The following is a 16,661-nucleotide window of genomic DNA, read 5'->3' on the forward strand; positions in this document are numbered from 1 at the left end:
ACCCCTCACACACACTCTTACACACCCCACACACCCCTCACACACACTCCACACACCCCTCACACACACCCCGCACACCCCTCAGACACACTCCTACATCCCCCACACACCCCTCACACACACTCTTACACACCCCGCACACCCCTCACACACACTCTTACACACCCCGCACACCCCTCACACACATTCTTACACACCCCACACACCCCTCACACACACTCTTACACACCCCACACACACCCCTCACACACACTCTTACACACACCACACACCCCTCACACACACTCTTACACACCCCACACACACAGTCTTACACACCCCCCACACACACTCTTACACACCCCACACACCCCTCACACACACTCTTACACACCCCACACACCCCTCACACACACTCTTACACACCCCACACACCCCTCACACACTCTCTTACACACCCCACACACACCCCTCACACACACTCTTACACACCCCTCACACACACCCTTACACACACCACACACCCCTCACACACACTCTTACACACCCCTCACACACACTCTTACACACCCCACACACCCCTCACACACACTCTTACACACCCCACACACCCCTCACACACACTCTTACACACCCCACACACCCCTCACACACTCTCTTACACACCCCACACACACCCCTCACACACACTCTTACACACCCCTCACACACACCCTTACACACACCACACACCCCTCACACACACTCTTACACACCCCTCACACACACTCTTACACACCCCACACACCCCTCACACACACTCTTACACACCCCACACACCCCTCACACACTCTCTTACACACCCCACACACCCCTCACACACTCTCTTACACACCCCACACACCCCTCACACACACTCTTACACACCCCACACACCCCTCACACACACTCTTACACACCCCACACACCCCTCACACACACCCCACACACCCCTCACACACACTCTTACACACCCCACACACCCCTCACACACTCTCTTACACACCCCACACACCCCTCACACACACTCTTACACACCCCACACACCCCTCACACACACCCCACACACCCCTCACACACACTCTTACACACCCCACACACCCCTCACACACACTCTTACACACCCCACACACCCCTCACACACACCCCACACACCCCTCACACACACTCTTACACACCCCACACACCCCTCACACACTCTCTTACACACCCCACACACCCCTCACACACACCCCACACACCCCTCACACACACTCTTACACACCCCACACACCCCTCACACACACTCTTACACACCCCACACACCCCTCACACACACCCCACACACCCCTCACACACACTCTTACACACCCCACACACCCCTCACACACTCTCTTACACACCCCACACACCCCTCACACACACTCTTACACACCCCACACACCCCTCACACACACTCTTACACACCCCACACACACCCCTCACACACACTCTTACACACCCCTCACACACACTCTTACACACACCACACACCCCTCACACACACTCTTACACACCCCACACACACAGTCTTACACACCCCCCACACACACTCTTACACACCCCACACACCCCTCACACACACTCTTACACACCCCACACACCCCTCACACACACTCTTACACACTCCACACACCCCTCACACACTCTCTTACACACCCCACACACCCCTCACACACACTCTTACACACCCCACACACCCCTCACACACACTCTTACACACCCCACACACCCCTCACACACACTCTTACACACCCCACACACCCCTCACACCCATCACACACACTCTTACAGACCCCACACACCTCACACACACTCTTCACCCTTCTACCATCCAGAAAGAGGTACCGAAGCATTCAGACCCACACAACCAGACTGTTAAACAGTTTCTTCCTTCAGGCAATCAAGAATCTCAACAGAGAACTGAGCTGAACTGATCACACACACACACACACACATGCACACATGTACAACCAAGATCTGATCTCAAAGGAGAACTGAAATGTGCTGGACACATACTCACACACACATACATAACACACATGCACAAAAAAAGAACTGAACTGTGCTGGACATAGTCAGACACACACCCAAACACACACACACCCACACTAAATTGTCCTGTTTGCACGCACATGTCACTTTACATTTATTTATATATATTTATATTAATCCTGTTTACGTGTCGGTTTAATATCTGCAATCACTGTATACACTGTTCTTCCATTCTTTCATTCATGTCTTGTTCATTGCACAAAGTCGGCCTATATGTTGTTTGTCTTGTTTTGTCTAGTTCTTAATAATTTCACCTGAAGTATAGTTTAATTTTTTAGTTTAATTTTAATTTTTAAATTATAGTTTAATTTTTTTTTTATCTCTATGTTATAGCTCTATGTTTGTCTGCGTCTCTGTACTTTGTCTGTGTTCTGTGTAGCACCTCTGGTCCAGGAGGAACGTTGTTTCACTTCACTGTGTACTGCATCAGCTACGGTATACAGTAATACCTTGACTTACGAGTGTAATTGGTTCTGTGTCCGAGCTCGTAAATCAATTTGCTCGTATATCAAATCAAATTTCTGCATTAAAATGAACTGAAATGCTATTAATCCGTTCCAGCCCCCCAAAAACCACAACAATCTTTTTATGTTACATGTTTTTAAATAAGAAAAATGTACTTTATAAATAACAAATAATGTATAAAATAATAATAATACATAATAAAAGAGAATGTAAAGAAATAAACTGGTTTTATTAAGTGTATTTATGTTGAAGATCAGACGAAGATGCTGGCGGAGGGGGAGGAGATTGGAGGAGGAGGGGGGCGGAGTTTTTCATTTCGTGCTCTATCGCTTAACCTAACTTACTCGCTACACACTTAATGCTACAATTAATTGCTAAATTTAACTTACACACTATGCTACACTTTATCGCTAAACTTAATTGCTACTTTTTAAAAAAAAAATTTCACTTCACTTAATCTTCTTCTTCTCTGACTTTTGCCTTTTTCTCCACACTTTCCTCGCTTTCACTTGCAGAGCGTTTCAATAAAAACCTGTCCAAGGAGGTTTGTTTCTTCCTCCCTTTCAAAATGTTTGGAAAATGAGTGATGAAGTGTCTTTACACAGCACCAACGCACGACCTGGAGAGATCACCACGTGGACTGACTGCTTGCTGGGTGACCGAGTGGTGGGTGGAGTTAAGCTCGCGCGCTCGTAACTCAGATCTCGGCTCGTATCTTAAAGCAAAAAATCGACCGAGCGACGGCTCGTATCTCGGAAAACTCGTGAGTTGAGTCACTCATAAGTCAAGGTTTCACTGTATATGGTTGAGATGACAATAAAGCTTGACTTCAGATCAAGTGCACTGGCTGTGAATTCACTATGATTTAGTTTTATGTTAATCAGGTTACTAAAACAAATTTTCTGATTGTTAAAACATTTTTGTTTGGCTCAGGGAACAGACACAGTCTCTATGTTATGAAATCTAGCTACCTTTTCTGGTGTTTAATTGCATATGACAGACCTAATGCATGTAAGTGTTTTCCTAAACGTTCCTCGAACTCTAATATTATTTTTATTTCTTACGGCACGCATTTCTGTGTTCTTTAATATTATTTTGCTGACACACTTTTCTTACTTCCCTGATTTTTACAGTCATGTGTGCCACTTCCTACTTTCAAATCCTTTTAATTCCTTAAGTTTCATATTACTGATATGTTTCTATTTCCCAGTTATTTCCATCTGAGCTGTCACCCATGCTGGAAGCACAAGATAAGATACTTGCAGCTCTTCATACAATATTCACAACTGTTTTCTGGCGTCTTTCCTGTTGTGTAGCTGTTACTTTGTATTCCAGTTTTCAGCAGTAGTTGGTGATGGTAATTGCGTTCATCTGAGGTAAAATTGCATTTATTTATTTGTTGAAAATGTCTCATTCTAACGCACACAAACATACATAACACACTAAAGTTCCACTAAAATGCTTTTAGTATAGGAGTCTTTAGTAAAATGTGTAATTCAAATCTGTTTTTGAGAGTTAATCAAACAGTAATTTAATATTTTTGTATTACTGAAATATCAATATGAAACATTTTTAAATCTGAAATAGAGTGTAATCAAATGGACAGTAAATAAAACTGCTAGGACACTAGGGTGTTATCTGGTTGTCTGTAGGTGGTTTCAGTGGTTTCTGTTGACTTTGGCATATTGTTACTAGGCAGCTGCTGTGGAATTTCAGGTGGTAACTAAGCAGAGGCTAAGATTAGATTAGCTTAGATTCAACTTTATTGTCATTGTGCAGAGTACATGTACAGAGCCAATGAAATGCAGTAAGAATGGTATGATATCAAAGGCAGTCACTGGGGCAGTACTAAATATATATCATCTTAAATCAAAATCATTCTGTTCCAAAATAACCTTTATATTAATATAAAGGTTATTTTGGAATTATATATATATATATATATATATATATATATATGTATATATATTTATATTTTATTTATTACATATAACCTTTTGTACATCACTCTGAAGAAATGTAAATGTAAATTATTAATAATTAATTTAAAGCTATAATTGTAATATTAATGTCAGGAGTTATTGGGACAGTTCCCCTAGGGAGTCCTGGCAAGTGGTTTATTTATTGTTGTTTCCACATGGGCGGTGCCACACCCTTTCCTAATGCATGTTCCCGCTTTCTCAATTGTCCCTTTTTTTCCCTTGATGTGCTGCTCTATATATGTTTGTCCTGTTGTCTTGGTCGGGGTCAGTCATAACACTTATGTGCTGATGTAACATTATATGTGTGCCTTAAGACTGGACACCGTACTATTTAGATTTTTATGTTATAGTCATGCTTTGTTGAGATTATTTTCCATGTCATAGTTATGGTTTATTTTTGTTACATCTAATGTGTTTTGTGAGTTAAATAAAAACAGTGAAGATACTGGATCCCTGCGTTTGGGTCTGATCTGCGATTGCGGATTGTAACATTAATAATTTGTTAAAACTGTAATTTTCACGTGCAGATAAAAGAAACCTATTTGAAAAAAAAATGTATTATGAAAAAAATATTACATTTCAAATCATTTTCAATTATTATATTCAGTTGTCAGAGGAGGTCAGACAGGAGTCTCCTTGGACAATGATGTTTGCAGATGACATTGTGATCTGTAGTGAGAGCAGGGAGCAGGTGGAGGAAAACCTGGAGAGGTGGAGGTTTGTGCTGGAGAGAAGAGGAATGAAAGTCAGTGGTAGTAAGACTGAGTCCATGTGTGTGAATGACAGGGAGGGAAGTGGAACAGTAAGATTACAGGGTGAAGAGGTGAAGAAGGGACAGGAGTTTAAGTACTTGGGGTCAACAGTCCAGAGTAATGGAGAGTGTGGGAAAGAGGTAAAGAAGCGAGTGCAGGCAGGTTGGAATGGGTGGAGAAAGGTGTCGGGAGTTCTGTGTGATAGAAAAATTTCAGCGAGAATCAAGGGGAAGGTGATACAGGACAGTGGTGAGACCGGCCATGCTGTATGGTTTAGAGACAGTGGTGAGACCAGCCATGCTGTATGGTTTAGAGACAGTATCACTGAGACAGAGACAGGAGTCAGAGCTGGAGGTAGCAGAGCTGAAGATGTTGAGGTTCTCTTTGGGAGGGACACGGTTGGACAGGATTAGGAACGAGTACATCAGAGGGACAGCTCATGTTGGACGTTTGGGGGACAAAGTTTGAGAGGCCAGGTTAAGATGGTTTGGACATGTCCAGAGGAGGGACAGTGAGTATATTGGTAGGAGATTGTTGGACATGGAGCTGCCAGGAAGGAGGAAAAGAGGAAGGCCAAAGAGGAGGAATATGGATGGAATAAATGAGGATATGAAGCTAGTGGGTGTAAGTGTTGAGGATGCAGAAGATAGGGATAGGTGGAGAGAGATGATTCACTGTGGAGACCCCTGAAGGGAAAAGCCGAAAGAAGAAAAAATGTAAGATGCTTTGTAACATATAAATGCCTCTTACAAAAGTTACAGAAGTTAAACTGAGCACATTCGCATCAAATAATCTGATCACATGATTCAAATTCAAATTTTATTTGTCACATACGAAATCATACACAGTACGACATGTAGTGAAATGCTTTTTATGACTGTCTTACATGAAAGAGTAAAAAAAGAAAAATTTAAAAAAAGTGTGGACAGTGTGGAAAGTCAAATACCAGATCAGATATGCATATGTAAATATATGTCTATGTATCTATATATAATGTATAAATATATATGTATATATATATATACTATATATATATATATATATATAGATATATATAGATAGATAGATAGATAGATAGATAGATAGATAGATAGATATAGATATATATGTATATAATATATATATATATATATATGAAATATATAATATGAAAAATAAAATAAAAAATAATATAACAAAAATAGTAGTATAATATATATGTATACAAATATAAAACTGCTTTATAAAAACTAAATATAAAAAACAAATATAAAAACAAATATATAAACAAATACACTAATATAATACAGTTCAATGGTTAACATTGAAATGGTGTCGCAAATGAATACAGTATGTACAGTGTGCATATGTAAATAAATATATAAATATATATGTAGATATCTATAGGCAAGTATAAATGTCCAGTTTAACAGGGAGTAAAGTGACAGTGCAGTGTGCACACAAAGATGTACAGAGAAGATGTACAGTGAGTGTTATTGTGTGTACAGAACAGTGCAGAGTACAAAGTAGTGCAATTATTGCATGTGCAACAATCAGCTGAGGTAGAATGTTATGTTATGTTGTGTGGGGGTAAGTCCAGAGAGTCCAGATCCTAGGTGTACTGGTTGAGGGCCCGAATGGCCTGCGGGAAGAAGCTCCTCCTCATTCTCTCTGTGTTCCCCTTCAAGGAACGGAAACGTTTCCCTGACCTCAACAGAGGGAAGAGTCCATTGTTGGGATGGCTGAGGTCCTTCATTATCTTCCTGGCCTTGGTCCAGCACCGCTTGCTGTATATGGTGTCCAGGTCAGGAAGCTTGGTGCGGATGGTACGCTCGGCTGATCGCACCACCCTCTGGAGAGCTTGCCTGTCCTGTTTGGTGCTGTTCCCAAACCAGGCTGTGATATTTCCCGTCAGGATGCTCTCAATGGTGCAGGTGTAGAATGTCTTTAGCCCCTTTGAGGGCAGTTTAAAGTCCTTCAGGTGTCTGAGATGATAAAGACGCTGCCGGGCCTTCTTCACCAGGGTGTTAACGTGACAGGACCATGTCAGGTCCTGCATGATGTAGACACTTAGGTAACGGAAACTGTCCACTCTCTCTACTGGGGTCCCGTCGATAGTGAGGGGCTGGTAATTCCTCTCCTGCTTGGTGCTAAAGTCCACTATCAGCTCCTTAGTCTTGCTGACGTTCAGGAGGAGATTGTTGACCTGGCACCATGTCTCCAGGTTTTTAATCTCCTCTAGGTAGGCTGTCTCGTTGTTATTGGAGATCAGGCCCACCACCACAGTATCGTCCGCAAACTTCACGATGTTGGTGGAGCTGGAAGTGGCCACAGAGTCAAAGGTGTACAGAGAGTACAGCAGGGGGCTCAGAACACAACCCTGTGGGACTCCAGTGCTGAGGGTGAGTGTGGGTGAGACCAATGGTGGACCGTTTGAAGCATGTCGGGATTGTAGACTGTTCCAGGGAGAGGTTGAAGATCTCAGTGAACACAGGAGCAAGCTGGTCAGCACAGGCCTTCAGGACCCGACCCATGATGCCATCTGGTCCTGCTGCCTTCCTGGTGTTCACTCTCCTGAATGCCTTTCTCACGTCGTGCTCCAAGATGATCAGAATCATTCTTAATATCTTTCTCTTTCTCTCTCTGTCTTTCTCTGTGGAGCTATACACCCCACTCCTGAGCTCCCAGTGTTTGCCAGTTTCCAGTGTGACCGCTGCCCTACCCCTGGTCAGAGTCTGGTCACTTGGTGGTGCCCACTGATGCTGTGGATGGATCTGTGTGGACCAGGAGACACCCATGGACAGAGCCACTTGGGGACTTTCACACCATCACAGATCTGCCATTTCATCTGTCAGCTTGTGACAGCAAAGAACTAGTGTTTATAATGACCTCAGAAACTACACTGACCTAATAGTTCCTCATGGGTCATTGATTTCTGTTGTAGAAAGGACATTAATCAGTTACAGTTACATTATTTTCTGTTTAGTGTCACCCAAATGAGGATGGGTTCCCTTCTGAGCCTGGTTCCTCTCAAGGTTTCTTCCTCATATCATCACAGGGAGATTTTCCTTGCCACCATTGCCACAGGCTTCTCATTAGGGATAAAATAAGATAGTTTAATAATTTAATTTAATAATTTATTCTTATTTCTAGTTATTTAGTTATTTTTTTTATTTTCATTCATTTTTCCCCTTTCTCTTTTTCTCTTCTTTTGTAAAGCTGCTTTGAGACAATGTTCATTGCAAAAGGTGCTATACAAAATAAATTGAATTGAATTTAATTGAAAATGAGTTGCATTTGTTGTGCTGTGTTGTTTTGATGGTCTGTACCTTAGTGTAACTATCACTAATAACTCATTTCTCCTTCTATTTCTTCTCCAGGTGATCTTTCCTGAACAGAAAAAATGATAACAGTAGAGAAACTGGTCTTTGTTTATTCTGTATTTCAAGGTTTGTGTTAAATTTTCATTTAATTTGTTAAAAGTGACTGAATAAAACTGAATGATCGTTTTATTTATAGTGTTTTAATATGCATATTATTGTAATAATGATTTTATATTGTGTGTTATTGTATGTTTACAGCTGTGTTGTGTAGAGAATTCTCCATCACTCTACCAGAGAGTGTAGAAGCTCTGAGAGGACTCTGTGTTCTCATACCCTGCAGATTTCAGATTGAAGAACAATACGATAAAGACCTCCAGAGAGATCCTACAGGAATCTGGTTATTAAACGGCATTGATGTTAACAGTAATAAAGTCTTTAACTCTAAAGTAACTACAGAGAACATGATTGAAGGTGAAATTATAGGAGATCTCCTCATGAAGAACTGCACCACCATCTTGTATGATATCAGACAAAGTGACAGAGGAAATTATTACTTTAGATTAGAGTATGAAGGTCTAAAATACACTTATAGACCACCAGTATCTCTAAGAGTGCGAGGTGAGAGCTGCAGCAGTGTGTGTGTATGTGTGTGTGTGTGTGTGTGTTTGTGTGTGTGTGTGTGTGTGTGTGTGTGTGTGTGTGCGTGTGTGTGTGTGTGTGTGCGTGTGTGTGTGTGTGTGTGTGTGTGTGTGTGTACAGTGTAACTGTAATTACACTAATGATCCACTGGAACACATTTAAAACTCATCTCTAATGTGATACTGTGTGTTTATCTCAGACTCTCCAATCAGACCCTCAATAACACTGTATAAGGAGGATCAGGGGGAGGTGGAGGACCAGAATGAGGTGGTGGAGGGAACTTCAGTGAGTCTCATTTGCTCTGCTCCATCTGCTCCATGTCTCTTAAATCCTCCCACTTTTACATGGAACTTCCTGCCTGAGGAGAGAAGACAGGAGCAGAACCACAACACCAGCTTCAGCTCCTCTCAGCTGAACTTCAATGCTACTCACCTGCATCATGGACTCACTTTCACCTGCACCACCACCTACCAGCTCCAGAACCAGAACAAATCAGCACGGAGCTCTCGTACTCTACATGTTCTGTGTAAGTGTTACTTCATCAATTCACATTCAGTACACTTTAAATGATTTATAGAGTCTCCTAAATCCTGTTCCTCCTCCTTCAGATGGTCCTAGAAACACATCAGTATCAGTGTCTCCATCTGCTTCAGTGCTTTTGGGCAGTTCAGTGTCTCTGAGTTGCAGCAGTGATGCAAACCCAGCAGTGCTGAACTACACCTGGTACAGAGAGAACGGAGAGCAGATAGGAACCGGAAACCATCTCACCATCAACACCACTGATTCTACACACAGAGGTTTATACTACTGTAGAGCTCAAAACCAGCACGGAGATCACAACTCATCTGTGGTCCTGGATCTTCAGTGTGAGTACAATGCTGGAGCTTTGCTAATGCTACGTCACATGGCTCATATTATCATGGGATCAGCTTTAAAAAGATTCTAAGAAACTCAAACAGTCACAGCCACAGTGCTGTAGAACTCGAGCTGTGATATATATATATATATATATATATATATATATATATATATATATATATATATATATATATATATATATATATGGGGTAGTGTAATAACATTTTCCCAAACAGTTTCAGTTCCCTCTCCAATCTACCTCTTCATCATTGTCATCTACTGCCCTCCTGGTCCCATAGGACACATACTCCTCAATGCTTTTCCCTCCAGACAGCACCCCTCTGACAGTCCTTGGAGATTTCAACCTCCTCTCAGACAAGCTTCAGTCAGATGCGCTGCTCAACAATCGGAGAGAATTATGAACAGCACAGAGGAAGTAGAAAGAATGTTGAAGTAGATCTCATCTCTTACTTGTGCGCTCCTGTCCAAATTCTCTTTTGACGTGACTTCTGCCAAGACTTCCTTCTACAAGGAAAATCTCGAAGCTTCAGCATAAGGTCCTTGAAAGCTTCATCTGTCTTCATCCTCCTCGACCTTTCTGCATTTGACACAGTTAACCACAAGACTCTTGTACCACCCTCAGGAGTCTTGGAATTTGTGGAACAGCATGGGAATTGTTTGCTTCCTACATGGATGGTCGCTCATTTCAGGTAACATGGAGGGGATGAACATCTGCTCCACGCAGACTCTCCACTGGTGTCCCACAAGGCTCAGTACTTGGTCCTCTCTTCTCCTACATCTATACTCACTTCCTAGTGAAGTTATCCTCACATGAGTTCTCTGACCACTGCTATGCCGATGATACCCAACTAATCTTCTCCTTCCCTCCCTCAGATACTACAGCTTCTGCTCAGATTTCAGCATGTCTGGAGGACATCTTATCATGGATGAGAGCGCATCAGCTGAAACTCAATCTCAGCAAAACTGAACTGCTGGTCATCCCAGGTGATTCATCCCCAGCCCAGGATCTTGTGATATCCCTGAACAACACTCTAATCTCCCCTTCAGCTTCTGCTCACAACCTCGGAGAAACCATGGACAATCAACTGTCCTTTTTCTCCCATGTTACTAATGTCACATGCTCATGTCAGGTTCTTCTGTACAGCAAGGCAGATCTACCTCTGAATGCAATTCGCCCGCTTCAAATGATCCAAAATGCAGCTGCATGACTTGTTTTCAACCTGCCTAAGTTCTCCCCACTGCTGCTCCTCCACTGGCTTCCTGTAGGTGCATCAGATTTAAAACACTGATGCTTGCCTACAAAGCTAAGAATGGACCAGCACCATCTTACCTCAAACCCCTCATTACTCCTCGCACTGCACCTCACTCCCTCTGATCCACTAGCACTGCTCAACTGGTCCCACCATCTATCAGGGTAAGAGGCAGGTATACATCTAGATTCTTCTCTGTTCTGGCACCAAGGTGGTGCCCCTAATGAACCCCTAGATGTCCGTACAGCCGAGTTACTGACCGTCTTCAACCTACCTCTTCCTGAAACGCTTAAACTAGCTCTTATTTTTTCCCTGATTGTTTTATGTATTGTTGTATGTTGTATATTGTTTTAAAAAATTCCTCCCAGGACTTAGGCTGATGGTATCTGTAAGGCTGTGACCTATTGAACCAGTTTTTTCATTGATAGAGTCTTCAAAACACTTTTGTACATCGCTCTGGATAAGAGCATCTGCTAAATGCCAGAAATGTAAATAATGCAAAAAGTTTCATCAATGTTGTGCTTCAGGTTCTTACTCCATGACTTTTGGAATGAACTCAGATCAACTGCTTTATGGTGATTTATCACAGAGTAAAATCTATCCAAAAAGATTCAAGTGAAGGCTACCATGTCTGGTCAAACAACAATTATCTTAAAACTTAATTTGCAAGTTTTAAGTAATGCCAACATATACAGTATGTTTAAGCCACTCCTGTAATTCTGAAATTACTGAAAATGTATACAAAAGCAAACAAACAATAAACACTAGGAAATATTTTAGAAAAAGTTCAAACAAGGGCTCAAAGGTTAGATTATATTGAAATATTCCATCACACCTTAATCTCACAGCTTCCTGTTCCTCCTCCTTCAGATGGTCCTAGAAACACATCAGTATCAGTGTCTCCATCTGCTTCAGTGCTTTTGGGCAGTTCAGTGTCTCTGAGTTGCAGCAGTGATGCAAACCCAGCAGTGCTGAACTACACCTGGTACAGAGAGAACGGAGAGCAGATAGGAACCGGAAACCATCTCACCATCAACACCACTGATTCTACACACAGAGGTTTATACTACTGTAGAGCTCAAAACCAGCACGGAGATCACAACTCATCTGTGGTCCTGGATCTTCAGTGTGAGTACTTATAAAGCTTAGACACAGGACCGTTGAAAACTCCTTAATATAAGACAATACAGAAATGTTTTTCTTAGTTCTTACCGTTTCATGACTCAGGATAAAGAGATTTACTTTTCACCTGGACATTGGATGCAGACTGAAAGGTGCAGTAAAATGAGATGCAGAAACTACAAAGAATGTGCATATAAAATCAATAGACTACACAGACAGTATAACAATGTGTATAGGTTAAGGAGAGCGTGCAAGATAAAAGAAGAGCATACAAAAATACACATAGAGAAAACTGGCCTTGCCATTCCAATACTTTTGGAGTGGACTGTATATGTTGTCTCATCCCTTCCACACGGAAATGTCTGGACTAACTTCAAATCTGGGAACATTTCTACATCATCAGTCCTTCAGTTGGATTTGTATGAGAGGTAGTTTGTACATGTCATAAAACTGAAAATACCTCTGCTTTTAGACATCCCCATGTTCCTCCATCATGATGTGTGTCAGAATGTGTGCCACATGAAGTCAGGAGATTTTTTTTTACATAAACAACACAACAGCAAGTTCATCAGTCAAAAAAACCCAATACTCTCTCTCTCTCTCTCTCTCTCTCTCTCGCTCAGATGCTCCACAGGTCTCTCCCTCCTCCAGCTGTAACAGCACTCAGGACCTGATCATGTGTTCCTGTGAGGTTCATGGAAATCCATCTCCTAAACTGGAGTGGAGTCTCTCTGGTCACACTGTCTCTCCATCTGAGGTGACTTCTATCCATGTGGAGTCTTTGTGTAACATGAGTTTAAAAAGCTATATTACCATCCGTCAGTCATTTATAGACACACCCACTATGCAGTGTGTTGGCTCCAACAACCTGGGTGTTGACACACACCTGTTTGATCCCATCATTCCAGGTAGGCATCTACAGTGGACTAATAAAAGTTTTTAATTTTTTTGTAGTTTAAGCTAATTTTATTTGATTTATTTCCCAGAATGTGGACACACTACAGAACCTCATCTGGTTCTCTATCTCTCTGTGGTTCTCCTTCACTGTGTTGGTGTTATTGGATTTCTCATCTACAAACTAAAGCAGTAAGTCAGAGCTTTAGTAATATTTCTACAACACTGAATTAAAAACTAGTTAAAATCTGTTAAGAATGGTCAGAAAAATAAATAAATAAATAAATAAATAAATAAATAAATAAATAAATAAATAAATAAATAAATAAATATTTTTTATTGCAGAATGAAAGTTTGTAGCTGAATGAATAAAATGTTTGTAATAAATTGTTTTCTAGATTGTCCAGGAAAATAAATGTGAGTTATTATTATTCTAGTTATTATTGATGATGACTCTGATGGTGATGATGATCATGATGGTGATGATGTTTATTATGTGAAGTTTCTAGAGAAAGAAGACACTTACTCTTGTCTCGAGCTCTCTGCTGGAGTCCAACAGAGGTGATGTCACATCACTCATTAACACTAATTATGATGTTATAAGGTTCAACCGCTTCTATAATGTTTACTTCTTATTCGCACTACTTCAACCGCTGCTACTTCATTTTTGCAGAATCCACAATGTCATGCTGCTTTATATATGTTTATGTTATCAGATACCTGGTTTTAAAAGTTTCTCAAGTTTGCACCTTACATATTATTTTGTTGTATATGTTTTTCAGCACTATGTGTCCTGTCTTGTGTTGTTTTTTGTCCTTCCTGTTTCTGCACTGTTAGCACCTGGTAGCTACTTTATGTAGCTAGGACAAACTTCTGTCCCTGTGTTGTTGTTTCTGTTCTGTAGCTATATGTTAAGTTGTTTATGTAGCACCAGGGTCCTGGAGGAACGTCTCATTACACTGTGTACTGCGTCAGCTATATGTGGCTGAAATGACAATAAAAGCTTCTTGACTTGACTAATTATTTACATTCAGTAAATCTTAACTATTACACAAGGTTTATGAACATGATCTTTATAAGTTTGTGGTTTTGTGTTTCAGAGACGACAGTAAATAAGACTAACACCTGAAAGCTGGACGTTTCATCACCCGATTTTCAGCCTCATCAGGAGAAAACATGGAGGGTGTCTTGCTGTTTCAGTAAAATAATCAATATTGGGGTAGCACAGTAAAGCAGAGTTCCTATAACAGCACATCCCCAAGTAGTTTTTATTTTTATACCACAGCAATTTGTTAACAATTACAATTTTGTCACATTTAATCTGTTTAAAGATACATTTCATGTTTCCTGTTCTCACTTACAGTATAGCAGATATAAACAATCACAAGCTTCTGTTTTTACTCTGTATTGAAGTTATTCAAAATCAAAATGCAGCTACCAATAAAGCATAAAATCCTCTTTTCTGAAAATGTTGTAAAAATCTTTTTTATCTACACACATACACACACTCACACACATACACTCACACACACACACACACACACATACACTCACATACACACACATACTCTGCCATGGAAAAATTTGGAAACACCAAATTTGTTAAACTTAAAGACTTTGCATCTGTTTTTCCAGACATTCAGGTGTTGGTGGTCTTAAAATGTCCTCCCAGGTGTTAAAATATCTCAAGATACAGTAAGTTAATATGTCCAGTGAGGCAATCTGAGTTTATATTTGTCTTTTTCTCCATGTGGAGTGTGACCTGTAGAGTAAATTACAATTGAAATGGCCAAACAATAAGAGAAACTTGTGTATACATGTCTTGAGAAACAGTGTCAGGGTTAACTTGGATATTTCCCTGCTGGAATACTAGGGGGCACTCCATCAGTGTGTTTCTGTTTACATGTACATTACAGGCATTAAGCAGACTTTTAATCTTACTTTATACAGTTAAGCAATTGAGGGTTAAGGGCCTTGCTCAGGGGAACCGCGGTGGCAGCTTAGCGTACCTAGATCAGTATTCCAACACCTTAGCCACTATGCTACCAAATTGTTTTGTACCATGTGTTTTTTGTTCTATATTCACGTGTCTTTGCCTTGCCTTAGCCATAGATTCCTTCCAGTCTCTATGCACCTCTTCCCTGTTTGTAATTACCTTTTCTATTTAGCCTTGCCATATTGTTTGTTGTATCATGGAATCCTTTTCTTTGAGTTGTTTTTTTTAATAGATGTCTCAAGTTCTGTATTTTGTTTCTTTGTTCCATGTCTTGGATTTGGTTTTTTTTGTCATGTGCCTGCTTGGTTTCCCCGAGTGTCTTCTGTTCATGTTTAAGGTTTTCCTGATTTTGTTAATAAATTGTGCCTGTTTTGTTATTTGGATCTGGCTTTTACCCTGAGAGGCACCCCTCAGTCTTGCCAACAAGATTATCTAAGAAATTAAGGATTTCTTTAAAAGTGTACTCTACAGTCTCCAGAGACATGCTGCAATTGGAGGTACTCAGGACAGAAGACAAAGTGGAAGGTTCAACTGAACCCAAGACAAATACTTACAAGTACTTGAGAAACAGATACCTCACTGATCCTGAATTGGCTGCATTATTGAACAAATCAAGAGAGAAACCAGTGTGCAGAGAGACTGTATGTAGGAGACTCAGGTCACCTGGCCTCATGCCAAGAAAAAAAAAATACTAAGGTTAGCAAATTGGAAGAAAGGTTTGTAATGGGTCAAGATGTACAAACAGTGGAGTTTAGATGACTGGAACCAAGTCTTGTTGACTAAACACCATCTTGCTGGGTTTAGAGAAGCTGAACCGAAGAGTTTGAGAACACTGCACAACCAGCACAGCAGTAGACCTTTGAGAAGTACTGCAGATGGCCTTAGAAGGCCTTTTTTGCCCCCCACATTATTCTGTGCTCAAATATAAAAATGAAGTTTGTTCATTTATTTTGTGATGCATTTGTTGTTGGATAAAACCAACAAAAGATAAAAATACATAAGTGTAGTGTTTCCAAACTTTTTCATGCCAGTGTAAGCATCAAGGTGGTTGAAATCAAACTGAAATGCAATGTGGGAAAGAAGCGAGGTAAGGGCATCTGTCGAGATTCAAACACAGATTGGAGGCGTGAAGGGCAAGTGATCACTCACAGGAATTAATGTGATTCATGATGTTAATTGGTGAAGAGGGATGTTACAGCCACACACAAACACAACCAGATAGAACACACAGGAGGGAAACAACAAGAAAACATGAGGAATAACAGTTTAATGACAATAAAGTCCAAAGGACCTAAATCAGGGGTTATGAG

General features: G+C 40.9%; 1 protein-coding gene across 2 annotated transcripts; it reads left to right on the plus strand.

The window, feature by feature from the left end:
* Positions 1–3,733: 3,733 nt before the first annotated feature.
* On the plus strand, positions 3,734–14,837 carry LOC131370104 (myelin-associated glycoprotein-like). 2 transcript variants are annotated; one of them, XM_058417195.1, is made up of 11 exons: positions 3,734–3,911; positions 8,629–8,697; positions 8,830–9,189; positions 9,410–9,736; positions 9,819–10,076; positions 12,210–12,467; positions 13,085–13,369; positions 13,448–13,547; positions 13,754–13,772; positions 13,858–13,916; positions 14,456–14,835. In XM_058417195.1, exons 2-11 carry the CDS (start codon positions 8,652–8,654, stop codon positions 14,469–14,471), a joined length of 1,728 nt encoding a protein of 575 aa, XP_058273178.1. In that variant the 5' UTR covers positions 3,734–3,911; positions 8,629–8,651; the 3' UTR covers positions 14,472–14,835. The 2 variants fall into 2 exon arrangements, 1 of the variants encoding a protein (XP_058273178.1); XR_009207381.1 differs by lacking the exon at positions 13,754–13,772 and having other exon boundaries at positions 14,456–14,837.
* The last annotated feature ends 1,824 nt before the right edge of the window (positions 14,838–16,661 follow it).

The sequence above is a fragment of the Hemibagrus wyckioides genome, linkage group LG19, assembly GCF_019097595.1.
Source record: "Hemibagrus wyckioides isolate EC202008001 linkage group LG19, SWU_Hwy_1.0, whole genome shotgun sequence".
Taxonomy (NCBI): domain Eukaryota; kingdom Metazoa; phylum Chordata; class Actinopteri; order Siluriformes; family Bagridae; genus Hemibagrus; species Hemibagrus wyckioides.